General features: G+C 39.7%; 1 protein-coding gene across 3 annotated transcripts in view; it reads left to right on the top strand.

Moving 5' to 3' along the window:
- The first annotated feature begins 1,471 nt into the window (after positions 1 to 1,471).
- Positions 1,472 to 27,999, top strand: part of DDC (dopa decarboxylase) — a 70,689-nt gene continuing 44,161 nt past the window's right edge. Inside the window, exons 1-4 of one of the 3 annotated variants that reach the window (XM_061994953.1) lie at positions 1,472 to 1,524; positions 7,511 to 7,747; positions 19,436 to 19,549; positions 20,250 to 20,369. In XM_061994953.1, coding sequence (XP_061850937.1) covers positions 7,547 to 7,747; positions 19,436 to 19,549; positions 20,250 to 20,369 — 435 coding nt within the window. In that variant the 5' untranslated portion in view covers positions 1,472 to 1,524; positions 7,511 to 7,546. Of the gene's footprint in view, positions 1,525 to 7,510; positions 7,748 to 19,139; positions 19,221 to 19,435; positions 19,550 to 20,249; positions 20,370 to 27,999 lie in introns of those variants that run through there. The other 2 variants (XM_061994954.1, XM_061994955.1) reach the window with 2 other exon arrangements.

Below are 27,999 nucleotides of genomic sequence, written 5' to 3'. Positions count from 1 at the left end.
TGAATATTACTTTAATAGAAAATGCAATTATTGTCTGGTCACAGCAACTTTTAAGATAACTTACAGATACAGCAGAGAAGTTTGAACACATCAGATGATTTTGAGGTGGCATTTCAACAGTCTGATTGTTTAAACCAGAATTTTAATACTCCAGTCTTACTTGTAGTTTCCATTTTAAATTTCTTTTGAAACTTGTTTACCTTTTGCAAGCCATTTGGATGAAACAGTGAAGTTAGATCTTTGTTACTTTTATGTTTACTAGAGACATCTTCAATTTATACATCTCATATTTTGAATTTTCAGACCTTTCAGACAAATTCAGAAGAAAGAAAAAACAGGAAAAATCTCAAAAATTCCTTTTTTTCTTCTAGAGTCTTGATTTGTCCAGGTTGTGACCCTACTCACTCATGAGTTCATTTACAGTGCAAGATTTACAGAGCCAGATGAATCTGTCCTGGGATTTCTTGATGCTTTCAAGATTGTAGACTGATCATTACAGCAGACACTACTCAAGAACTGAAAATGCAGGTAGGGCAGAGGGTAACATCTAATACAAAGTAGCTCAATGAAACCCTCAAGCTGATCTGTGGATTTTAGGTGCTGTTTTTATTTTCAATAGGCTCTTCCAGAATTGTAGCAGAGTTATAATTGGCCTTATCTGATTATAACAGCAATTAGAGCCATGGCAGTTTTAAAATATATGACAGCCAGAACTTTTTCCTCCTACACAAAAAAGGCAGCTGTAATACTGCAAGGCACTAGAGCTGGGTCTGCAGTGGATGTCCCAGATCTGCAACACTCGCTGGCTATAAGCTGTTCATGAAACACTCATAGTATTTTTTTAAAACAAACTTGAACTACATAAAAATAGCAGGCTGTTGGATTCACCTAGGAAAGAGAACTTCCTATAAAATGTTTCTTTTAAAACAGAGAAGCAAATCTTGAACATTTATGGTTGCTTTTAAATATTTGTATGATTAAAGTGAGAATATGGAAAAAGTTAGATACAGATTATCCAAGGATGTTAATCCCACACATATACCTGTTCAGAGCTTGCAGTCACTTCAGTCATATTTCAGCCATATCTCTGTTTCTATCCTGAAAATGTTTCACAGAAGTGGTTGAAAACACTTCCTTCTACAGCAACAGCCGCAGCAGAAATGTCCCTGGGTGTGCAACACAGGGCAAGACCATGTGATCAGACACTCGCTGTCAGGCTTGTTAATGGACTTCAAGGGAGGAAACGCTCACTGGTTCACAGTTAACGTAGGCAATAGCCGTTTGTCAGTCAGATCCATCTGCCTTTCAGGTAGCTTTTTTGCTAAGCATATTTTGGAGGAGGTGTGGGAGGAGCGGGAGATGCTGCTGCTGCATGTTCAATGCAAAGTGCTTGGCTGTGATAGGCTGAGAGGACGTGGATACACTGCCTATATATGCCGGCGACTGCATCCTCTGTGCTTTATAGTTGTGACAGAGGAGCAAAGAAAGACAGAAAGAGGAGAAAGAAAAATCCTTGCCAACTCTGTAAGTAACAGTCTTTGTTCTTAAAGGTTTTTAGTTATTGAATTCAAGTACATACAACAATTGGTTATTTAGAGCAGGAGGTCGGTCATATAATAAAAAGCCAGCCTGTGTTATTTCAGGGATAATCTGGGGTCTTAAAAAGCATTTCTTTTTAACCTAAGTTTCCACAATGTAGCATGTACCTCATTTTGTGTCTGCCTGTTTTTACATTTGATGTATGTCAGCTATAACTGTTTATATGCACTTATGCAGAATCCCATGTATCCAAAAGTTCATGTCTTGTCTTTCCAAGTACAAGAGTTCTGAACAACCAAGCAGACCTTGAGAAATTCTCTGCCACATATTTTGAAGAATAAATTTTTCAAGATAAATTCAAGGCATGACTTTTAGGGTGAGGTTTTTCTCAGAAATAATCCTTTTGTGTCATTGTAAGAAGACCTCAGAAGAGAAAGTTACTAAGTTGTAGACTCTGTGTGCCAATGCTGGCAATGAATAAAAGCAACAACTTCTAACTGGATAATGAATTTTTTAATGAAATGTAGAGCTTGTAACACATACCTAAATCTTGGTTTGTGCAAAGGTATAAATGCAGAGTAGGTCCAGTTCCCTTTTACTGATGGTGAAATAAAATTAATCGTGCTGTCCTTATTCAGGCAACACTCCTATTGCCAATAGTAGAAGTTTAGTTTAACAGCAGCAACAGCTGCAAAAACCTTCAGTTGGATTCAATGGCAGAAAGACCTCATGGCTTTGTGTCACTCTAGCATTACAAGCTTTTAAATTACATTATATTCTGCAACAATCAGTTGTCAGGATAGAAAGTGCACTTGTCTCATTTATTGGAAACAGTTCTTTTTTCTGAGCCAATGCAGTTATCAGTTTAAGGTGCTGTTAATATTTCTATGCATTCTTCCTTTCAGTATTTAGTAATAGGAGTTACTAAAAAATTCTATCACGTTAGCTGTTTTTTTCTTTTACTTTGATGAACTGGAGAACAGGCACTCATAAAATTTTAATACTTCAAATATACCTCTCTCCTCATTTGTTCTCTTTCCCCCCTCCTCATTTGTTCTCTTTCCCCCCCTTTTTTCTTTTTCTTCCTCATAACAAATTTCCTGTTAGTATTTAGATTTTTTTACATTTATTTTAATACAAAAAACAGATTCTAAAATGACAAACAATACTTTTAAGAAGAAATAGTGAATAAGCAGAATGTTATGTATAAATGCATGTAATATTTAACTGTGCATAAACTGCTCATTTGTATGGTTCACTTTCAAATACAGTAGAAAATGGATGATGAATTAATTTTATACTGAATATACAATCTGAAGACTAACAACAGTTTTTGATAACTTCATTAAGATAAAATATTGCCATATTGTAACTTCAGTGCACTGAGGCACTAGTCTTTTGAACAAAACAGCAAAGGATATGTTAACTTTAGATTGTGTAGTGCACTTGTCCTATGACAAATTTCAGCAAAGAGCAAAAGGTTTATACATGAAGCTAAAAAAAAATGTACATTGATATAATTTAAGTTTTAACATGATTGTTCTTGGTTTTACCTGAAGTTAAGAGCAAAACTCAATGTTCTCCAGGGGAGTAGGACTTCATCTGAAGAAGTATGCCATGGTGACAATATCAGTTAATTCTTGCTGGGAATAAAAGTACTCAGACATGATAAATGTTTGGTAAAGTTGTATTTTTGTCAAAGGGAGGCTGTTGATGAATTTGAATACAGATTGTGCTTACAAAGTGGTAAAAGTTTACAATTAGGTGGAGTGCCTCCTGAGAAACTATGCTCTCATCCCTTGAGGTTAAGCTGGTAAATGTTGAATATGCTAAAATTCATCCTGGGAGATGTGGGGTTCCTGAGACCATGGAGTCTTTACCGCTCTTTGTGGGCCTTCAAGAAAACAGACTATTAAATACTTTAGAGAGAGACTCAGTTTCTCTCTAATTTCCATTTTGTTTCAGAAACTCAGCCTCCATCATTTTGCAGTTTAAGTCCTTTTGACTTAAGTGCATATTTCAAGTACACAAAGATCATAACATTCAGCCCTTCAGACAATATGTATGCTCTCAGTGTTTTCATTTTAGATCCTAAGATCTGAGTTGTCTAAGGTACTTTGCTTCATAGGAAATCATATTCTGTATTTCAAAATATACTGGCATAGAGGGAAAATTTCTCTCTATGTATTGCATTGATGAATTGTACGTATGTTGCATATCCATGTGAGAGGTAGGACAGATAAATATTCTGTACTGGTAGAGGGGAAGTAATTTGCATTTTTGTAGTACTAACTAACTGGTAAGGATTACAATTTTCATATGATGTCTGCTGGGTATGGCTTCCGTAGCAAGTAATACTTGCAAGCAGATTAAGTGAGAAAGTTGAAGAAGAGAATAAAAATAAGGATAAGGTGTAAGTGGATCTTGTCACCCACAGTAGAAGAGAAGAGATATAAAATAGGAAGTGAAAAAGAAAACTTGAAAGACTACTATGTTCCTGCAAGGACTATGTCTTCACTGTTCCCAGTGAGATATGTGTATTACAGTAGGCAAGAAATTTTCAGGCAGGGATTTATAGAAAGAAGATGAATAGGTACATAAAGATAGATAGATAGATAGATAGATAGACAGATAGATTTTAATTTCTAAGAATAATGAAATAGCTTCAGTTTGAAACAGATTATTTCTTTCACTGCATTAAACTGGATTGAAAGTTCATAAAAGGTTAACTCGATACTAATATGAATTGATAACACTGCAGCAATTAATGGCAAATTTGGTATGGATGGTTCATCCTCCCATTTATGCTTATGCTTCTGGGTTCTATTGCTTTTCCCATGCAAAATGTTGGGTTTCCCCTGTAATTTAATTATTTATCCTTAATTTTAATAATTCCATTTAAACAGTGATTTTTTACAGAAGCAGTGCAACCCAAAAAAAATATGTTAGAATGAGCTGGTGCACCTCCAGTTCTTCAGAAGAACTATAGTTAGCAAGTAACAAATAAGATCTCAGTAGTTATCTAAAATGTTGTTTTGACAAATTTCAGTTCCATGGTCATCATCTGAAACCATAGAATGTGTATCTGATCACAGAATCACAGAATCCTAGGGGTTGGAAGGAACCTCAAAATATCTAGTCCAACTCTCCTGCCAGAGCAGGACCACCTACAGTAGGTCACAGAGGAACTCATCCAGGTGGGTTTTGAATGTCTCCAGAGAAGGAGACTCCACAACCCATCTGGGCAGTCCCTTCCAGTGCTCTGTCACCCTCACAGTGAAGAGGTTTTTCTTATGTTTCTTCAGAACCTTTTATGTTCCAGTATGTACCCATTGCCCCTTCTCCTATCACTGGCTATCATTGAGAATAGCCTGACTCCATCCTCCTGACACCTGCCCTTTACATATTTGCAAACATTAATTAGATCATCTCTCAGTCTCCTCTTCTCCAAGCTGAAGAGTTCCAGTTCCCTTTGCCTTTCATCACAAGGGAGATGCTCAACTCACTTCATCATCTTGGTGGCCCTGCACTGAACTCTCTCCAGCACCTCCCTGTCCTTCTTGAACTGAGGTCCCCAGAACTGCACGCAATATTCCAGATGTGGTCTCAGGAGGGCAGAGTAGAAGGGAAGCAGAAACTCTCTCGACCAACTGACCACACCTCTCCTAATACAACCCAGGATGCCATTGACCTTCTTGGCCGTGAGGGCACATTGCTGGCTCATACTCATCCTGCTACCCACCAAGACCCCCAGGTCCCTTTCCTCTACAATACTCTCTAAGAGTTCATTCCCCAACCTGTATTGGAACATGGGGTTATTCTTTCCCAGATGCAAGACTCTGCACTTACCCCTGTTGAATTTCATGAGATGTCTCTCTGCCCAACCCTCCAGCCTATCCAGGTCTCGTTGAATGGCAGCACAGCCTTCTGGTGTGTCAGCCACTCCCCCCAGTTTGGTATCATCAGCAAACTTGCTGACAGTGTCCTCTGTTCCCTCATCAAGGTCATTAATGAATATACTGAACAGTACCGGTCCCAGCACTGACCCCTGAGGGACTCCACTAGATACAGGCTCCCAACTAGACCCTGCTCCATTGGTTACAACTCTCTGCCTTCTTCCCTTCAACCAGTTAACAATCCACCTCACTACCTGATCATCCAGCCCACACTTTCTCAGTTTTGCTACAAAGATTCTGTGGGAGACAGTGTCAAATCTGATCTAAATTTCATTTACTTACTCTGATATCTGAAAAGATCTGTGTTCAAATTTCTAGTAATAAAAACGACAATCGATTACATCAGTACACTGTATATGAGCAAAATAATGCAAATATTACTTGGAAGGGAAAGAAACTTCAGATATGGAAAAATTGAGGTGGTAGAAAAACGGTCAAAGCTACATAACATAGTACCTCAGTTGTGGTAGTATGATAAAGTAATTTTTGTCCATGTGTTTTGAGCTTACATACAATTTATGTCATTTATTTATGCTATTAAATTGATACCATTTTATTTCTGTTTTGGGAAAAGAACAAGTGATCCACAATCACATTTCCAGGCAGGTCTTGAAGACCTCCAAGGAAGTTGATTCCACAGCCTCCCTGGGCAGCCTGTGTCAGGGCTCCCTCACCCTGACAGTAAAATAGTTTTTTCTTATATTTTAGTGGAACTTTTTGTGTTCCAGCTTGATCCCATTACTCCTTGTCCTGTTGCTAGATACAACAGAAAAAAGGGATGCCCCAACCTCCTGACACCCACCATTTAGATATTTGTAAATATTAATAAGATCCCCCCTCTGTCTTCTCTTTTCTAGACTAAACAGCCCCAGTTCCTGCAGCCTTTCCTCATATGAAAGATCTGAAAAAGATCTCAATTCCCCTTTCAGAAAGTGGAGTGTGAGCCAATGAACAATTACATGATGATTAAAGAGAGTAAAATAACTTTAACAAAATAGCAACAAGAACTAGGGGGGCTGGAAGTTCCAACTGTGCAGATCCTTGCTTTCCCAACTAGTTCATGACCTAAAGCAGCTCCCCATAATTCTTAAACAGAAGCAGCAGCTTCTCCACATAGATCTCTAATCCTCTATTTGTGGGGATGCATCTAGGATGGTGTTTATTGATGATGTCCGTCTTTTTTAATCTGTCAGTACTAAACCAAATACAAAAAAGCCCAGAAGAGTTTCTCTTTTCTCAGAATGATGTCCTCAGTTATAAATTCTTAGCAGAAATAATGATGTTTAAGAAATTGTCCCCTAGTTATGTAATACTTACATTGTACTTGATATAATTATTTCCTTAAGTGAAGATCTGAAGGTATGTGAACTAGGCATAGTAAATGTCTACACCTGCAGAGAGGTTCCTACTGCAAAACAAAGCACAGATCAACTATAAGTGAATTCTAATCAAAACTTCAGTAAGAAATAAGGTTTTGCAAATGGCACAGCATTTACATTTGCAAGGAAACAGAAAAGTAGATAAAATGACAGGGCAGCATAGTGGATCACTGTGATTATTATAGCTTGTTATAATAGATGATAATGGAGACACGTAGCATGCTATTTTCTTACACCTCTTCTTTATAAGGCAGGAGGGAGTCTATAAAATGCCACAAAACAGTGCCACATTCTTGTATCAACCAGCAGCAGCAGGGACTAAACCTGTGATTTCTGAATTCTCATCGCCTTGTCTGTGCTAAAGATACAGCCATTCTGTATTAAGCTAATCTACATCATGACTCAGGCCTCAAAGGTTTAACAGTGTGATTTACTTCTGTACAATGTCCAGCTAATACTGAAGTGGAGCAGAATGCAACATGGTATAGGCTTTGGCCTAATACACAGAAATAAAAGAACATATGGTCTTTTTAAAAAAGCCATATAAGTTATCCTATAAATCATCTGCATCATAAGTTTAAAACTGGTAAAATTTTCTTTCAAAAGTGATGTTTCTTTTTCTTTTTCTTTCTTTAGGTTTTTTATCATAATAAGTCCTAAACTCTGATACTGATGGATGCTACAGAATTCCGCAAGAGAGGGAAGGAGATGGTGGATTATATTGCAGACTACATGGAGAAGATAGATAAAAGACAGGTCTTTCCAGACGTGGAACCAGGATATCTGAGGCCTCTCATTCCAGACTGCGCACCCCAGGATCCTGAGAGCTTTGAGGATGTCTTTAAAGACATTGAGAAAATCATTATGCCAGGGGTAAGAAAAATGAATCTGTATTGTAATGTTCAATACTGTGTTTAGTTTCAAGGGCATTTTCAAAAACTTTAAGGAAAGTGTGGATTGAAGGGTGTGCAGCTAGACTTTATGAACATAAGCACCCACACCAATTAGCTTTTAGATGACAAGGTGTCTGCTTGATACCTATGGTTCATTATGGTCTAAGACTTTACACAACTAATGTTTTCTGCTCTTGCTAGAAATAATCATATAATTCTTTTGCTTCATGCAAGACTTACTTTTGGAAATAATCCCCTTTCCTCCCTCGAATTGACTGAGGCAAAGTTTCATAACTTTCAATTTCATGTGGATATTTTTGCCACATATAAAGTGCAAAAAATATTTTATAAAATGGGATTTTTATTAATCTGCTATGTCTAGAGAGTTCCTTCAAGCTGATGTTTAAATGTTAAAATTCTCTTAGGAGATTTCTTTTTATTACAGATTGAGTAGAAAGGATTCTCCCCAATACTTGCTCTGTTGACTTACTCTTATAAATGTCAACTTCTTCTAGTACCTTTAAAGGCAGATGGCCACTACTAAATATTAGTCATTTGATCGGTGTTGGACAGAATGAAGAACCGAGTGTCTGGCATTTGTGCAGTTTTGAATCTTTGTTTTCCACTCATGGTACATGTTCTTTATTTTAAATATATGTTTATCTCCTGAGGTATTTTGAAGAGAACTGGATTATTAGTAAATGTTAATAAAGAATCTCTCCTATGGATATACCCACTGCTAATACCCACTTTGGATTGCTTTTCTGGATGTAGCTAGGTGATATAATTGCTATATAACTGGACATGGAACCACTGCTCTGTTAATGTGTTTAGTTAGTGTACTAAAATACAAATTCTTTTTCATTCACCAATGCAAATATTTGTTATTCAATATGATTTTATCTTGTTTTTCCTTGGAGCCATCTCTGCTGTCCTTTCACAGGCAAAAGCTCCACTGAAGTAAATAGAAATCTCTCTGCTCTTCTCAAAGGTTACACTTTCATTGCTGCTTATAGATATGATTGTCTTTTGTCTTTCATTAGAGGAAGACATTAACTATTTTTTTGTCTGTGAAGTAGAACAGAAATCACTGCTTTGAACACTTGAGAACATTCAATAAAATATCAACTTAAAAAGCAAAAAGTGAATCGTTTGAGAACAGAAAACAAAACATTGAATTTCAATTATGTCATCAATGTCATGTTTGCTCTAACTAAATTGTTTTTTTCCTTGATATTTACATGCCCTACAAATAAATCTACTTTTACAAAGTAGTACATTCTGCAGAAGAAACATTCTTTCCAAAACTTTACTCTGGCATGAAATGTTAGTTTTTGTGACACAAAGAGCAGAAGCACATAAATGTCAGTATAATAACTCTGATTTTTCCTCTGTTGTTTATAAAGGGTCACATGAGCACAAAAGCACAAAGCCATAGTATAGTAGAGGCAGGATGGCACCACTAGAGTCAGTTAGAGCAGGTTGCTCAGGGCCATATCCTGTTTGGTGCTGAATATCTCCAAGTATGAAGTCTTTACCACCTCTCTTGTTGTGTTGTTCCAAAGTTTGACCACCTTCACAGTAAAAAAGCTTTTTATTATGTTGAAGTAGGTTTTTTGTTTTTCTTTATTTCAGTATATACATATTTCTTCTTGTCACTGGATACCACTGAGAAAATTGCCTTCATCTTTACAGCCTCCCACTAGGTGTTTATACACATTACAAGATACTCTGAGCTTTCTGCAGGCTGAACAGTGCCAGCTCTCTCAGCTTCTCACCACATTACAGATGCTGCAATTAATCATCGCCCTGGCCCTTCACTTCTGTGAGTCTGTATCTTGTACTGAAAAACTCAGAACTGGACACAGCATTCCAGAGATGGCCTCAGAAGTGACCTGCTGGCAACAGTTTTCCTAATGTTGTCCAGAATGCTAGGCCTGTGTCGGTAAAGATGTTATAGAAGACAGTATTGCAAGTCTTAAGTAGAAAAACTACTTTTCTGTAAGGGTGATGGAGCCCTGACATAGGCTGCCCAGAGAGGGTGTGGAGTCTCCTTCTCTTGAGGTTTTCAAAACTCACCTGGACATGTTCCTGGACTAGATGATCTTTAGAGGTTCCTTCCAACATCTACCATTTTGTGATTCTATGATCTTGCGTGCTCCCCTTGTTCACCAAGCCAGTCATTTTATAGAAGGCTGTCAGGTTGTTTAGGCATGATTTCTCCCTCAGATCTTTGCTGCTAGCCCCAGACACCTTCTCATGTCCTTAAAATGTCTGGGATTGAAGTGGGGCCTGTGGTTTCCCAGATCCTCCTTCTACCCCTTCTTGAATATGAGCGATATTTGTTTTATTTATATGTATTTATTTTTATATATATATATATTTATATTTAAATGTTTCCTAACCTGATCCTCTTCCAGATGAGATCTTCCTTGCTTAAGACTTTTCCCATGTATCTCAGGAGCCTGGGATTCCTGAAGGCAAATTTACTGGTTAACATTGAGGTGAAAATGGCATTAAGCACCTCAGCCTTTTCGCTGTCCTTTGTCACCAAGTCCCCAACTCCATTCAGCAGCAGACATACGTTTTCCTTACTTTCCTCTTAATGCTGATGAATCTGCAGGAACCTTTCTTGTTCCCCTTCACATCCCTCACCAGATTCAACTCTAGATAGCTTTGGCTTTCCTAACCCTGTGCCTATGTATTCAGTGCATTTGCAGCCCTTATCTCCTGGGTCACCTGATGCTCCTTGTTTTTCTTACGTGTTTCTTTTTTACATTTGAGAATTGTCAAAAGCTAATTGTTCATCCTGCCACTCTTGGTTGACATCCTGCATGTGGGGCGGACAATGTTGAACTTGGAGGACGTGATCCTTAAAAATCAACCATCTCTCCCGGATGACACTTCTCTCAATGTCTGTTTCTTGCAGCATTCTTCCAAGCAGTTCCTGTAACAGGCCAAAGCCTGCTCTGCTGGAGCTCAGAGTTATGATCTGCTTTGTGCCTTTCTTTCTGCTCTCATGATTCTGAAGTTCACCACCTCATGGTCACTGCAGTCAAAGCTGCCTCTGACATTTACACCCCTGACTATTCTTTCTTGTTTGTAAAGTATGTAGTCCCACAGTGTGTCTTTCATTATAAGTTCCTCCACAGTTTCTTGTGTTAGGAAATTATCAATGGCCTTCAGAAACCTCTGCCATGCTGTGTTGTCTGTCCATCAGATATCAGCTTGGTTGGAATCTTCAGTGAGGACTAGGACTTATGAACGTGAGGTTTCTTCCAGCTGTCTAAATGTTGTACTCATGTACTTTCTGATCAGGTGGTCCATTTTGAAACCCCCATCAGTTCTAACCCAGAAATTCTTGACTGGTTCATTATCCATCCCTAGGCAGAGCCCCAGGCGTTCCTGCTGCTCTTTTGCATAAAGGACCACTACCTTACCTGGCCTTCCTGGTCTGTCTTTCCTAAATAACCTATCCTCATCTACTGCAGCAAGCTATCCCACCATGTCTCTGTGATTCCAATGAGATCACAGCTCTGTAACTGCACTCAGCCTCCTGATTCCTCCTGTTTGTTTCCTATGCATCATGCCATAGCATACAGGTGCTTTGGAGAGACACTCACTTGTGCTGATTTACCAGAAAATATGTGAGAGCTGTGGGTATGAAAATGACTTGGACCAGCCAGATACTTCCTTAGTTTGAATAAAGATGGCAGGGACAAGTTGATGCAGCTGGCAAGCTACTTCTATTAGGTACAAGTGGTATCTGGGCCACTGATCTGGGAGCTGAATGTGTGTATTGTTTCTCCTCCCTTGCCACCCACCCCACCTTGTCCCTCCCCGTCCTATTCTGCCTTCATGTCTGAGGGAGCACCCTGCAGTGAGTGTAAGGTATGCTTTACTAATGAGATTACTGATGTGCCTTTGCCCCTGGGATCATCAATTCCTTATTATCCTCCTCTTCCATCATCACCCCCAATGTCTGGGGAAGGACATAGACAGAGTTTACAGGAGGAATTGATAAGACACGGGGCAGAAATGAAACGACTTTGGCCCATCTGGAGGAACTGATAGAAAAACCAAAAGCAACAGCTAATCGTTGACTTGGCTCAATGAATTAATCAAACCAGAGGTTAAAGTTTCGGCTTCACCAGTGTTCAGAGACTCCCAGCTGGCTGACTATGATCTGGCTAAGAAATGGAGAGGCCTTGTATGCAATGTGGTAATAGAAGGGGAATGCATCCCGCAAGCCTTCCTAGTGATAACAGCAGCTAATAATCCTGCACAAAAACAATGAGTGCCTCTGGATTGGAAGTTAGTCAGGGAAGGGCAAAAATCAGTAATGCAATGTGGACTGACTAACAACCCATATGTGCAAACATTATTAGCTCATATCTTCTCTAGAGGATTAATGACCCCATTTGACTGTTGAAAACTAGCAGAAACCTTTCTGAAGCCTACTCAAGTGTTACTATGGGAATCTGAGTGGGAGAAAAGAGTGGATGTAGCAGTAGTAGAAAATATGGATTTACAACAGGGGGATCCACGATGGGTTGTCACAGCCAACATGATGTTGGGAAAAGGACAATTTCCTAACACCGTAATGCAGGCTCAACTATATGAAGCTATTTTATGAAAAACACAAATGACGACAAAAATCAGCAGAGACCTAATTTCAGTGTGGATACAAGGTGAAGAAAATAGAAATTCAACCCTATATAACGAATACTTCAGTCTGGCTTTTAGGTAGAGACACCTTAAGCCAAATGGGCTATTGTTTGTCAAATGAAAATTTTTAGTGGTGGCCATTGATGGGCAACCAATCCTGAAGTTAACCTGGCTTACAGATAAACCAGTATGGAATGATCAATGGCCACTAAATAAAGAAAAGCTCGCCCAAGTACATGAATTAGTAACTGAACAGTTAGAAAAAGGACATATCAAGCTGTCTACTAGTCCATGGAATGCACCAATTTTTACTGTCCCTAAGAAATCAGGGAAATGGCGATTATTAAGTGAGCCATTAATGCAGTGATGCAGGATATAGATGCTTTGCTACCAGAATTACTCTCTCCTGCTATGATTCCAAAAGATTGGCCTTTATTAATAATCGATCTGAAAGTTTGTTTCTTTAGGATCCCTTTACATGAGAAAGACAGAGACAAATTTGCGTTTACAGTAACATCTATTAAGCAGAAACCTGCTAAACATTATCAATGGGTAGTTTTACCTCAGGGAATGAAGAATTCCCCAAATATTTGTCAAACATGTTGCCTTGCTGCTGGCACTACTACACAAAAAATATCCTTCTGTCTTATTTTATCATTATATGGACGATATCCTAATTGCAGGGAAAGATTTGAATCAGCATCAGATACTAGAAGAAGTGACAGTTGAGCATCTCTGGGTTAGTGATCGTGCCAGAAAAGGTACAAATGCATGCCTCTTGGAAATATTTAGGCAGTATTATCACCAGAAAGTGACAATTAAAAGAGAAATTGCTAATTTAACAGACATCCAAAAGCTAATAGATGATAGCCAATGGATACAAACCATATGTGGTATCACGAATGAGGCTCCTGCGCCACTAATGCCTTTGTTAAAAGGGCCAGTAGAGGCTGACTGTGTGCAAAAACTGTCCAGGGAGCAGAAACAAGCAATAGAAAAAATAGGAGACAAAGGAGTCAATAACTACAGTTATTGATATGATCCTGACTTGTCTATTAACATTGCTGTGATAAGTCAAAATCAGCATGTAATGGCAGTCTTGATGCAATGGGATTCAGTAGCAAAAGACCCATTGAGGATCCTGGAATGGATATTTTTACTATATATTTTGCAAAAAACAATCACAACGAGAATAGAAGCAATTGCAAAAGTAATAGTTAAGGCTAGAAAACGTCTGCTGGAAATAGCAGGAACTGAGGCAGACGTCATTTTTGTGCCTCTAACAGATGTATTTTTGAACTGGGTGCTGCAACAGTCTGATGAATTACAGTGGGCCTTGTTGTCATACCTGGGGACTATAAATAATCATTATCTGGCCCATAACTTGTTTTCCATTAAATTTCAAATGAAAGACTGGCCAATGAGATCAACAGTACCCGTTGAAAGCTTAACTGTATTCACTGACGCAAGTAAGATACAAGCTAAAGCAGGAGTGGTTTGGTGCGAGAATGGACAATGGCAAAATCTAACTCTTCACTCCCCAGACAGCTTAGTTCAACTGTTAGAGCTGTGGTTAAAACTTTCGAGAAATGGCCAGGTGTCCCATTAAACATCATCTCTGACTCACTATATGTGGTTGATGCCGTCACTCGATTAGACCAAGTATTACTGAAAGAAATTTCTAATCAGAATCTTTATAACTTGTTTGTACATCTCTGGCATCAGATAAATGAATGACAAAATGCCTATTATATTGGACATATCCAAAGGCATTCAGGTTTAAAAGATGGGTTATCAAAAGGCAACAAAATTGTTGAAAAGATAGTTGCAGCACCTTTTTTGACACATGCGTGTTGTGTTATTGAAAGCTTCCTTATTCAGAACTTTCGCTCTGAATAAAGGACGGCGATCACCTCAAGGAAGACGAGAGACCAGCTTGCTGCAAACGCAGGAGGTGGCTTTATTTCGGAGCTCCGGGCCGTCTCATACCTCACGCACGAGATAGAGGAGGCGACCACGAGGCCCGGCGGGGGAGGGTTTATATAGAGAGGGGAGGAGAGCGGAAAATTCCAGCATATCTGCACAACAATAGTGTGGGGAAGGAGAGTGGAAAATCCCAACACACCTGCGCAGTTCCATTCGATACAAACCCCAACCATACCAAAACAAACCCCAACATGTCCAGACATGCCCAAACGAGCCAAAACCCAAACAAGCCCCAACCCAGGTCACCCTGATAGCGTGGGGGGGGGGGGGGAGTAATGTCAGTTTTTTTCCCTTTCTTTCATAATGTTGTTATGTTTTGGGGTTTTATGGTTATGCTTTAGTTGTTGTTGCATTAAATTATTTTCTGTTTTCTTCCCCAAACCGAGTAGCCTGGTCTGTTTTATCCTGGACCTTAAGCGGCAATTAAGCTCTCCTTGCCCTTTGGCAATCCTCAGGTCTTTGGTACTTGAGGCTAATTGTGGTCTTTTGTCCCCTGATGGGCCTAAACAAGGACACACTAATAAACCTAAACTATGGTATAAGAACCCCACTACTGGAGAATGACAAGGACCTGAGGATCTGTTAACATGGGGAAGATGTTACACTTGTGTAATGCAAATCAAGGTCCATAGGTGGATTCTGGCAAAGTGGATCAAGCCATATCAACCAAAAGGACTGCATGACTGTAAGAACAATGGAAAAAACAACCCTGAGGAGCAAAACAATTGATCCACTCTCAATCTGTCACCCCATCAAAGGTAAAACCTGTCAACTGTGGCACCATGCATGTTGTTGAAAATTCCTCCAGCAATCCATGTCTTAATAAGGAGAACTGAAGGACTGCCAATGGAAACATGGAAGCAAAAATGGTGTGTTTTTAGAGATGAAGAGATATTTCCAATGCTCACAGATAAGCATGCTAAAGAAGTTGAAGAAAAGTCCGAAACTACATTTGGGAAACAGAAACATCAGTTGAAGCACAGACAACTCATCAGTATGAGTCCCTTCCAGCACCACATAGCAGATTATGTTTATTTTGAATCTATAAAAATGGACTTTTGTGTTATGTTGTTCAGCAATGTAGCTATTATTGATCTTTTGTTGTAAACTCATGGCCATGGGTGAAAATACTTGTGTTTTCTTTATGTACCTTTGATTTTGAAACGTGTTGCTGAAGGCTGACTGGTCCAAAAAGAAAAAGGGGGGAATTGTGGGTACAAATATGACTTGGACCAGCCGGATACTTCCTTAGTTTAAACAAAGATGGCAGGGACAAGTTGATGCAGCTGGCAAGCTACTTCCAATTATTAGGAACAAGTGCTGTGTGTTAATCAATTGAGCCCTGTATAATCACATGGGCTGAAGCAGCATATATAAAGAAGCAGCTAGCAAACAAAGGATGGCTTTGAGTCAACCTTGCTGGTTGCACTGTGTATCTTTGTATGTGCATTCCTTGTTTCTTTGCATGAGCATGAGCATCACTTGTGTCATCACAACAGAAAGCTTCCCTCCATTATGCTGTCCTCTCAGCACTTCCTTTTTTTATGTGCATACACTTGGGGTGGGACTACTTTAGTTCTGTCTCGTTTTCAGGATCTCTCTTGTTCACATTAGTCTCCACCCTCATCCCTTGATTGTGGATTTCTTCTCCTTTCCCTGTCATTAGTAATTTGAAGCTCTGCTTACCAGCTTAACCAGCCTGTCTGCAAAGATGTTTTTACTACAGTTGGTCAGATGAGTCCTTCCTAGGAGTTTATCCTCAAAAAAGGTTCTCACCAGTCTTAAAACCCAAATGCCCGTTAGCAAGATCAGTGTTAACACTCAGGTTGCTTGGTTGCTTCACTAGACAAAGCAAGAGCACCCAGCTCATCTGTAGCTAGGGTACTGAACCTGTTCTGTAGCTGTGTATCTGCAGGTGGAGCAGAAGTCTTCCTCCTAGTGTCAGTAGTTGGGAGCTTCTACCCTTCACCATCATGAGACTCCTTCCCAAGCCAATAGAGACTCTAGCTGCCCTTCCTTGGGCATGTTTCAGGGTTCAGGCTCTTGTATGAGGCTCAGATACCTTGTGTTATGTCTCAGAAAAGACCCTATTTCCTTTTTGGGATCTCTGATACTGCATAGTCTCCTGACCTCCTCATGCTGAGGAAAACACAGACCCTTCACCAGTGCATACCTTCTGCAGGCTAGAAGACCATCTCCAACTACCTCAGCCTTGGCAAGAGGCCCCATCACCCCTGCAATCCCAGACCTGCAGAGCACCATACTCCCTCAGGAGTCTTGTCTGAGTTGAGACCTGTGATAGGGTAGTTGTTCCAGTTGTTGCTGTGGTCTGTGCTCTGTGGAATGTCACGACCAGTGCAGAGCCCATGTATCATAACCTGAGCTGGGTTTCTGAACATCTTCTGTGTGTAGTGCTGCACAAACTGCTGCATTTGTTGGCTTTCTCTGTTAACGGTGCTCACAGAAACTGAAGTGTGAAAAAGATGGTGCTGTACCAACACATGGAGGCAGGGAGTATGGGAAGAATTTAGCACAGGAGTACTTGTTCATATTTGTTTTAGAGACTTCCAGAATTATTTAATGTTGGTTTTAGAGACTTTTGAAAGTGTTGAGGACAGTCTCCCCTTATAATATTTTCCCTTAATCTTCTTCCCATCTTTTTCCTGACAAGACTAAAATTTGTAAGTACATCTAATGTTTTTCAGCTACAGTGCTTTTCCAGTGTTTCACCAGGGGATGTCTTATCTCCATTTTATAAATTAACTAGGCTTCTTGAGAGAGAATAAGTAACATGACAGAGGTCATAAAATCTTGTTTTGCCCATAAGCTGTCAGTGACTTGTAAGTGATTCTTGTTTCCTTCCTTTACTGTGCTAATTGTCTTCAAATATTTGCTAGTTTGTTCTCTTGAAGTATACCTCCTTCTCTTTTAGAGACAAAAATGATCAAGTTTATTTATAAATGCAAATAGCACTACTGAAGACACTAATTTTGCTCACAATGCATCCATTAATCTATGAACTTTCAGAGGAAGCGCCCATCCTTAATATGTAGTAAAAGAAGAGTCATGCTTAGACTAAGCAAGCCACAGAAAGACAGACATCCTTAGAAGACATCTGGGAATTAAAATATCTCTTAGAAATATTACAGTGGTAATTACTGAACCCAAGATACCTGTGTATGTCTGTTTATCAGCAGGGGACCTGAAAAACAAGCGTCCATTATATCTCATTCTGCAATATTTGTTTATGTCTGTTCCAACATGGCAAAATAAATGAATTTTACAGCTGCTTCAAGAGAAGGGGGAAGGGGAGGCAGGAGGAAGAACTGCAGCTGCACTTGCCCTAGGGCTTTTGGCTTTTTCGATTTCTATGAGTGGTGCAACTGGAATCTGCTGTGTTTCATCAAACAAATGGCTCCCAGCAAGCAGGCAGTTTACCTTAATTAACCTAAGATGAATGTCGAAGTTTTAGAGATCACAGAGGATTAGAGCTGTGGAGATGAACAGTAGCAGCCATGGCTCAGCGTGGACATCAATGAAAGTCTGTGTATGTGAGTCTTCTCAGGGACTGCTGTTCATTGGGCATTTTTTCAATCTGTTTTCACGGGAAGAACCATATGCCATCCCATTTTTATTCCTGATTTGTGAAGGAAGGTGTTTGCCACAAGTGCTCTAGAGCTTTGTTATAGCAAAGAAAAAGATCCTGACCAGATATGAGATACAGCTAAAAATGTTCACAGTGGCTCATCTTTAGATACCTGCAGTGAGCAGAGTATTGGGCATGAAGAAGGTTAGAAGAGATATTTGCAGCCTGCAGAACAGTGTAGTACAGTGATCCCTGAGTTAGCCCTGGAACCAGAAATATTATCAGAGACTAGGAGAGAAGAGTGTGACAGGTAAAATTAATCAGAGATGAATCAGTGAGGAAATGCTGAGCTCAGGCAAGAATGAATGTGTGTGCTCTTACCACCCTCCAGCTGTAACAGAAGAACTCCAGTATCAAAGGAAAAAAAAAAAAAAAAAGAAAACAAAGTAGTATAGGAAAAGGCTGGGCTCCAATATCTCAGCAGCCTCTGTATTTCCAGCCAAGGAAAGCTTTTATACACACGGGGCTTAATTCTTTCTTATAGTTCAGGTAATCATCTAGAAGCACTTATTTGCCAAAATTTGCCTTTTATCTGGAATGTGAAAGCTGTTCTTGCCAAACATATCATATAGCGTTATTTCCACTGAACATTGCAGTTCGGCAGTACATTCCCTGTTTTCAAATTTTATTAGATTGGAGCTGTGGAGTGCTATAAAGTATCTCTCTGATCCTTAAAACTGCTTAGATGTTACATAAGATAATTCTAAATATTGCTTCTGTGAGACAATTGATTGCAATTTGTGCAGTTATTTTGTTGTTCTCTCATATTAGGACATATGCAGTAGAATTGTACGTAAAACACAACTTGTTATAGGAAGATGGAAGTTTAATTTTCTACAGAAGGTTTGGATACTGGAATAAATAGATTGCTTTGTTTTGTGGTGAGGAGGCATTTAGCCAGATTCACAGAATCACAGAATCTTAAGGGTTTTAGCAAATAACTCCAGAGTTTGGTCAAGCGAGTTCTCCTGCTGCACTAAAGACACTCTAAGTCAATCACATGACAGAAATGAAAGAACAAAATGTCCAAGAGTCCCTGAAAGCAGAGGCTCAAGAACAGTGCCCTGCACAGAACCTCATGCTGCCACTGCCCATGCAATTCTTGTCTTCTAGGCAGACAAATGAGGAACTCAGATTATGGAACTGCTGGGAGGTAGGGGCAAGAACTAATTTGATTCTAATTTGAGTAAAAGATAATAATTGAGAAAAAAAATAGCAAGGTAAGCTTTTCTAAAAAATGGCATCCTGTATGACAACCAAGTAGTCGAGAACTGTTGTCTGGTCCCAACCACTAATTGTTTCTGATTTTATGCAATTTGTTTCTTCTTCCCCAATTAGTTTAAAATGACTGTTTTTCCCTTGATACAGGTGACTCACTGGCACAGTCCGTACTTTTTTGCCTACTTCCCTGCAGCATCTTCCTTCCCATCTCTTCTTGCAGATATGTTGTGTGGTGGAATAGGATGTGTAGGCTTCTCTTGGGTAAGTTTACTCAGATATGTACAGCCGCTTGGTAACAGTGGCTTAACAGATTTTAAGAATTTTGGTAACATTTTTTAGTGAGATTGATTAATAGCAGTGAAGTCACAGGACTGGATTTTTACTATTTTACTGTGTTTTACTATTTTTTACTGTTTTACTATTTCCTTGACTAATTAACTGTTTTCATGTAGACCCTCTGAATGACTCCACAAATAAAAGGCTATGTCCTCTTGGAAGTTTTGCCCCTGAAAAATCACCAGCATTTAGAATTACTAGTAGCAATCCAAACTTTCTTTCATAAAGTAGTATGACTTTTGCCTATCACATAGTGTTGTTACTTCTCTTATCATCTGGATTAATAGAAAATTGTGTTAAAAACCACCACATTCATATGAGATGGGCTCCTCTCAAAAAAAGTTGGTACTTGAAGCTGAAAAAAAAAGCAAGGTGCAAGTCCTAGTTTTGACATTTGATAGTCATGGTTGTATGTAAGGCTCAGTTTGTTGGGTTTTTTTAGTATTAGAAACACCATGAACAAAAAAGTCTTCAGGTTCCTAATTTCGCTGGTGAAGTTAGTCAGCTAGTCCCTGTCTCTATAGTTAAAAGACTGAAAGATAGAAAGAGATTTCTTGCTGAGGTAGAACCTATTTCTCTTCATGGTCTAGTGAGGTTATTCCATCTGTTCTGTTTCTCAATACAGGCTTCAAGTCCAGCTTGCACAGAGCTGGAGACTGTCATGCTGGATTGGCTAGGAAAGATGATTAATTTGCCTAAAGAGTTTTTAGCTGGGAAGGATGGCCAAGGTGGAGGAGTCATCCAGGTAAGAGGGGACATGAAAGGATACAAGATGAGTTTGTGGGCGTTACGATTTTGAAAAACCTTCATACCAAAACACTACTAATGGAAATATATCTTTTTTTCTGCCACATGGATTCCTTTCAGATTTTGAGAAAGTGATGTTCTGTGAGAGTGTCCATAGGTGGGTAGGATCATTCATGAAAGTAATGGTTTTGTTTTCAGAGCAACTGGATCCTGAAATGCACTCACAGCATAATTTGAGCTTAAAATTTAAATCATAATGTTGAAAAATCATGTAGGGTGATAACTTTAATTTGTTAGTCAAGTGAAGTGAGTTCATACTTTCCAACAATATGCAGCAGTGCTTTATGATTGAAAATCACAGAATCACAGAATCTTAAAGGTTGGAAGGAACCTCGAAAGATCATCTAGTCCAACTCCCCTGCCAGAGTAGGTCACAGAGGAACTCGTCCAGGTGGGTTTTGAATGTCTCCAGAGAAGGAGACTCCACAACCCATCTGGGCAGCCCCTTCCAGTGCTCTGTCACCCTCACAGTAAATAAATTCTTCCTTGTATTTCTTTGGAACCTCTTGCGTTCCAGCTTGTACCTATTTCCCCTTGTCCTATCACTGGACATCATTGAGAACAGTCTGGCTCCATTCCCCTGACACCTGCCCTTTACGTATTTGTAAACATTAATGAGGTCACCCCTCAGATTCCTCCAAGCTAAAGAGTCCCAGCTCCCTCAGCCTTTCATCGTAAAGGAGATGCTCCATTCCCTTCATCATCTTGGTGGCCCTGCACTGAACTCTCTCCAGCACCTCCCTGTCCTTCTTGAACTGAGGTCCCCAGAACTGCACACAATATTCCAGATGCGGTCTCAGGAGGGCAGAGTAGAAGGGAAGCAGAAACTCTCTCGACCAACTGACCACACCTCTTCTAAAACAACCCAGGATGCCATTGACCTTCTTGGCCGTGAGGGCATATTGCTGGCTCATGGTTATCCTGCTGCCCACCAAGACCCCCAGGTCCCTTTCACCTATACTACTCTCTAAGAGTTCATTCCCCAACCTGTATTGGAACATGGGGTTATTCTTTCCCAGATGCAAGACTCTGCACTTACCCCTGTTGAATTTCATGAGATGTCTCTCTGCCCAACCCTCCAGCCTATCCAGGTCTCGTTGAATGGCAGCACAGCCTTCTGGTGTGTCAGCCACTCCCCCCAGTTTGGTATCATCAGCAAACTTGCTGACAGTGTCCTCTGTTCCCTCATCAAGGTCATTAATGAATATATTGAACATTACCAGTCCCAGCACCAACCCCTGAGGGACTAGATACAGGCCCCCAACTAGACCCTGCTCCATTGGTTACAACTCTCTGCCTTCTTCCCTTCAACCAGTTAACAATCCATCTCACTACCTGATCATCCAGCCCACACTTTCTCAGTTTTGCTGCAAAGATTCTGTGGGAGACGATGTCAAATGCTTTCCTGAAGTCAAGATAAACCACATCCACTGGACTACCACCATCTGTCCACTTGGATACATCTTCATAAAAAGCTATCAGATTGGTCAAACATGTCTTCTCCTTGGTAAAACCATGTTGACTGCTCCTAATGACCCTCTTGTCCTTTCAGTGCCTGGAGTCAGCACCCAGGATAAGTCATTCCATCACCTTTCCTGGGATGGAGATGAGGCTGACCAGTCTGTAGTTACCTGGGTCCTATTTCTTGCCGTTTTTGAAGACTGGAGTGACATTTGCTTTCCTCCAGTTCTCACGAACTTCTCCTGTTCTCCATGACTTACTGAAGATGATGGAGACTGGTTTAGCAATGATTTCCGCCAGCTTCCAAAGCACCTGTGGGTGCATCCCATTGAGGTCCATGGATTTATATACATCCAGATTGTGCAACTGATCCTTAACCCAGTCCTCATCAACCAAACAAAACAAAAGGCCATGTAGACCTTCCAGCAGATGTCTGGATAGTTGAAATCACACATGAGAACCAGGGCCTGTGACTTTGAGGTTGCTCCCAGATGCCTGTAGAAGGCCTCATCAACCTTCCCAGCCTGTAATAGATACCCACAACAGTGTCACACATGCTAGCCTGACCCTTAATTCTAACCCAGAAACTCTCAACTTGCCCCTCATCCTCACCTTGACAGAATTCAGTTGCTCTTTCACATAAAGAGCAACTCCACCACCTCACCTGGCTTGCCTGTCTTTCCTAAAAAGGACATAGCCATCCATGACCACATTCCAGTCACGTGAACTGTCCCACCACGTCTCTACAATTGCCACCAGATCATAATCCCTTGCCTGTACACAGACTTCCAGCTCCTCTTGTTTATTCCCGATGCTGCATGCATCGATGTGCAGGCATTTCAAGATGGAAGCTGATCATGTAGTATTAACCCCCAGCACTGGCTTCCCACCAGCGGACTCTACCACCAGACTCAACTCTAGCGGACCTGGTTTTATCCCCTTCCCAATTAAAAATTAATGTAGAATAGAAAAAGAAAGTGTAAAATAGAAATACATGTGAGAATTTTGAGTAGAACATCATGAAAAGTGGTTACAAAGGCTTATATGAAGTCGACCTTATACATGTGCAATTGTTCACTGCAGTTAGTTTCCAAAACCTCTTGCCTTTTGTCAGAAAAACAAAATGTCAAAGACCAAGCAATGGATAATAACATAGGAGAGAATCTTGTATAAGTAGAAATAACAGAACATAGTAGAAAGTATATCAGCCTTTGTCAAACAAGTTTTAGATATTTTAAGAAGATTTCCTTATATTAAAAAAAGAAAGATTGGAATATTATAATGAAATCAAGAACTGCTTTACATTCAATCCTAAACAGCTCTGTCAGTAAATAATACTCTTTTTAGACTGCACTGCAATATCCAAAACAGAACAAACTCCCCAAATCTTCACATTGACTGCTTAGTGAAAGTCTATAATACCTGAACAGAGTATCTGTATGATAATTAATCTATGAAAAATGGACAAACGTGCATGCGTAATAAGGCTATATTGTTTGCCAGCTTTGGCTCTATTAACATACGATCTTTTTGCAAATGCAGACTGGTCACAGCTATTAATCAAAGAGGTCTCTGCTATGAAAAAGTTCTGTGCTCCTCTGATAATCTTTGGAGTTTGGTCATTGGAGGCCAAGGCATAATTAATTTCACACTAAGATGGGCTTCTAAATACATCTGACTTACATGCTGGAAGCAGAGGCTTTTTTGTTTGATCTCAGCTGCAAATGCCTACAGCATTTTCCAGTGAATTCTTCCCAACATCTTCTCAGGCGAATATGAATTTAATCTCACTGCTATGATTCTCCAAGGTGGAGCTGTACTTACATCAGTATATTTCTGGTTTAACTCTTTACTCATTTGCTTGCTCTGTTAGGGTCTTTATCATTACAGTTACTAGGGAGGGGGCCACGTTCAAGAAATTGAGGTTTTGTCATGTGTCTCAGCAGAATTTATTTTTTATCAGTGAAAGCAAACAATTATGCCTGATGGTTATCAGAAGGAAATACTCCCCTTCCAGGCTAACAATGCTGGATTGCCTGTAATTTTCACCAGAATCCAGACAGTTTCAATGATCGAAAGTAGGCTCTGTGTTCCTGCTTAAGATGAAGTAATTTGTGCTGCAGCTCTTCTTGTCTTGCTCTTGAAACAATAATGATACAAGTAAAAGAGCATGAGGCAAAGACATCATGAGCATGTGAAAGTGCCAGTCATTCTCTTGGTAAATACTAAGTAATTACTGTGACATTGGGTAAAACCTAGCCCATGAAAATTGGCTCTTAATTACATTTGAAAGTCTAAGTCAATATGAAGCACTTTGTTGTTGTGTGTAGGATGACACTTGAAAGAGGCAAAAGATGAAAGAAAATTTCAGTTCAGAGCTCTGGTGGACATGAACATCAGCTCTTGCTGATATTTCTTCCGCCTCTTGAGCTTGCTTGCCATGGCAACCTTTGTTTGCCTGCAGTGAAAGGAAAGGTATCATCGTCCTTCACGTAATGTGGAATACAGCATTCAAGACAGCTTTTAAAAATAAGTGAGAAAGCAACTTTCTTCCTGAAGCTTGTGTCTTGCAGTTCATTCTAGATAAACTGCTGAGAAGTGTATCTACTTTGATTTTAAAGAGTTTTCTTGCTCTGCAAAGAAGAATACTGTAAGGGTGAAACAAAATGAGATTCAACCTATCTTTGGCCTGTTAAGGAATACTACTGATTTATCTTATCAGTTAGCCAAGTAGTTCAAGAGCCAAGGGGTTTTTTTTGCTAAAAATATTTGGCACAAGACTTTGGTGCCAAGTGAACAGAAGAGCCTTACAAAACAGGTTCTGCAAACACTGTAAGCTTCAGGATAAAAAAGATGACTTATGGAAACTGAGGCAAGGTGAAAAAGCCTATGTCTATTGTGAGACCCTCAAAAGCATTTCCAAGTTGCTGGATTCAGGTGCCTTTAGGCTATGTCTCAGCTGTGTATCAGGAGGCAAGATTTGTTTGGGCTAGAGGCCTGTTCTTTTTCACTCTTGTTTCTGTGTAAGGAAATTCATACAAGAACTATTGTATACACTATGCAGTAGTCTGCATGAAAAGCCAGGATGGCAGGACATCTTGTGGTGGTCCTCAGAAGGTGAAGAGTATTCTTGAGCCCACTCAACCAAGCAGTGTCCAGAATGGAGAGGGCTTAAATTTCTAGATCTCACATTAATGCCTGAACTTTTGGAATTTTCCACATCCATTTTCTTTTATATGTTTGTGCATGTATTTTGACATGTATATTCATTATATGTCCTTGAAAGACACTAACAATTTTACAAGGCCTTACCTTTACAAAGAAAAAGAAGAAAAAAAGCAGCATTTTCCCCACATAAATGTGCAACATTATCATAGAATCATAGAATGGTAGGGGTTGGAAGGGACCTTTAGAGATCATCTAGTCCAACTCCCCTGACAAAGCAGGGCCACCTAGATCAGGTTGCACAGCAATGTATCCAGGCAGGTCTTGATGACCTCCAAGGAAGGAGACTCCACAACCTCCCTGGACAGCCTGTTCCACTGCTCCATCACCCTCACAGTATTTTCTTAGGTTTAAATGGGACTTTTTGTGTTCCAGCTTCATCCCATTACCCCTTGTCCTGTTGCTAGATTCCATAGAGAAAAGTAATGTCCCAATCTCCTTACATCCACCATTTAGATATTTGTAAATATTAATAAGATCCCCCCACAGTCTCCTCTTTTCTAGACCAAAAAGCCCCAGTTCCCACAGCATTTCCTTGGATGGAAGATGTTCTAGTCCGCCGATTGTCTTGGTGGCCCTGCGCTGGACTCTCTCCAGAAGTTCTCCGTCCCTCTTGAGCAGGGGAGCCCAGAACTGGACACAGGACTCCAGATGAGGCCTCACCAGGGCAGAGTAGAGGGGAAGAAGAACCTCCCTTGAGTTGCTGGACACACTCTTCTTGATGCATCCCAGAATGTCATTGTGTGCCTTGACCTCAAAGGCATATTGCTGGCTCATGGTTAGCTTATTGTCTCCCTGGTCTCTCTCTGCAGAGCTCTCTCCAGCAGTTCGACCCCCAGCCTGTACTGGTGCATGGGGTTGTTCCTTCCCAGATGCAGGACTCTGCACTTGTCCTTGTTGAACCTCATGAGATTCCTCTTTGCCCACCTCTCAAGCCATTTGAGATCCTGCTTGTATCTCTTCATCTCTTTCATGTATCTCTTTAAATGCATTTTTTTATTAAAGGTAATATTTGCTATGATTTCATATACATTAAATGTAAGAGTGCTAGAGGTAACTTTACTGTGAAGAACCAAGGTTTAGAAAGGTTATTTTCAGTGTTTTGCCCAATGCAAGATGGAATTAGGTCTTGCAGAAAGGCTTTATGTTGCCTAACTTTATTATGACAACATAGAATTTACCTGAAAAATAGTATGAACATCATAATAAGTTGCAGTGGTTTGCACACTGATCTGGTGAATTGCTGGAAAGGGTGTTTCAGGCAACATTATCTGATAGCGTATGCCCATTATGCAGGGTTGTTTAGAAGATGAGACACTGCTCATAAAAAAAAGAGAACTAACAAAACCCACAGTTTCTCAGAAAATAGGTAAAGGTTTTGACTGTAAAATATTCCTTACATCTACTGGACACCCAGGACTAAAGTTATTATATTCTAGCTCACAGGTCTATCAGAAAGCACAGGTGTTTTTTTCACTGTTACTTAAATAATATTGTGCTGAGAACAGCAGAAATGATTTTGCTAACAAAGACATGATGACAGAAGTGTCTCACTGGAACAGTTACAGTGCGAGAGACTCATCTCACATTTTGTCAGGTAAAGTTCAACATACAAGAAGGTACCTTTAGAGGAACCATTTATCTCAGTGGAATACTTACCTAAATTAGATAGAATTACTGCTATCTGGATGTACTTATTTCACTGAATGCTAAAGGATTCTAAAGATTAATTTTATCTCAGATATTTAACTTTTTAAAAAGATAAAGTAAGATGAATCAGAAGTTCTTGGAGGTTCTTATGTGTAAGATGAAGACAACTGTGAATATATGTTCTTGCAAAATGAATTTTGACAACTGTTTACAGGCATAATTTCTCAGTGTTCAGATATTCTGATGAGTATTCAACGTATCTGGCTGCTGACCATGACCATGGCAGAGTAAGCTTAAATGGGGAGATTAATGATTTATATTTTATGTAATTAATGGACAGGATTTCCTTTACCCTTTGCCTCCATGTGGAAGTTCTGCCTTTCTTGACCCAAGTGGGGTATTGGTTTTCCTATACCATTCTATATCTGTAATACTTTTCCCAGTTGCCATAATGTAAACAGCAGTAGCAGCTATAAGAAATGCACAAAACTAACTCCAGCTTGTCTTTGTGCTCCTGGAGTCTACACTCCTCAAATCCCACACCACCAGAAAGGCAAATTAAATATATTTGTCATGGCAATACATTTAGTAAATGTTTAGGGACTGACTTTTTTTCCTGCTTACTCTATCAGGAGACTGTTGGATTTCAGTTGCATTGAGTTCACTCACTGATGAGATGTTGACATGTGTAGAGGGCAGCTTTGTCTCATATAAATAGCTCAGCTAACTTCAGTATTAGGAGAAAGTCTGAGTTCAACGGGGTCATTCTCATGTATGAAATCTGTAGGGACAGGCTCACCTCCAGGGAAGAAATAAGGCTTCCTAAATACTTAAATGCTTCTTGTAATTTGTATTTATATCCAGGTCTTCAACAAAGGGAGAATAGAATTTTGATAAAGACGCATCACTCCAAAATTAGTTTGTTGCTGCTGGGGATAATTCTAAGACATATTTATATATAAGCAACTGTGTTCATTGCACTGTCATATACTTGACAGAGGAAGATTCGCTTGTCAGTTGTTCATCTTTGAAATTACCTAAAACCTTGATCTAGCTTATGGACACCCAAAACCACTGACATTTATGAACGTGTGTTTACAAACTGTTACTTACAGTTTAAAAGAACAGTTTAGAGCATCTTTAATCTGCTTATTGTAGAGGAAGACCATTTGTGGGACCTTGTATTCTCTGGTGAAATTCACAGATCAATTGATAACAAAAAAATCACACAG

The sequence above is a fragment of the Colius striatus genome, chromosome 4 (assembly GCF_028858725.1).
Source record: "Colius striatus isolate bColStr4 chromosome 4, bColStr4.1.hap1, whole genome shotgun sequence".
NCBI lineage: Eukaryota > Metazoa > Chordata > Aves > Coliiformes > Coliidae > Colius > Colius striatus.
Note: the sequence above shows the minus strand (reverse complement) of the source record. Positions and strands in the feature narration are given on the sequence as shown.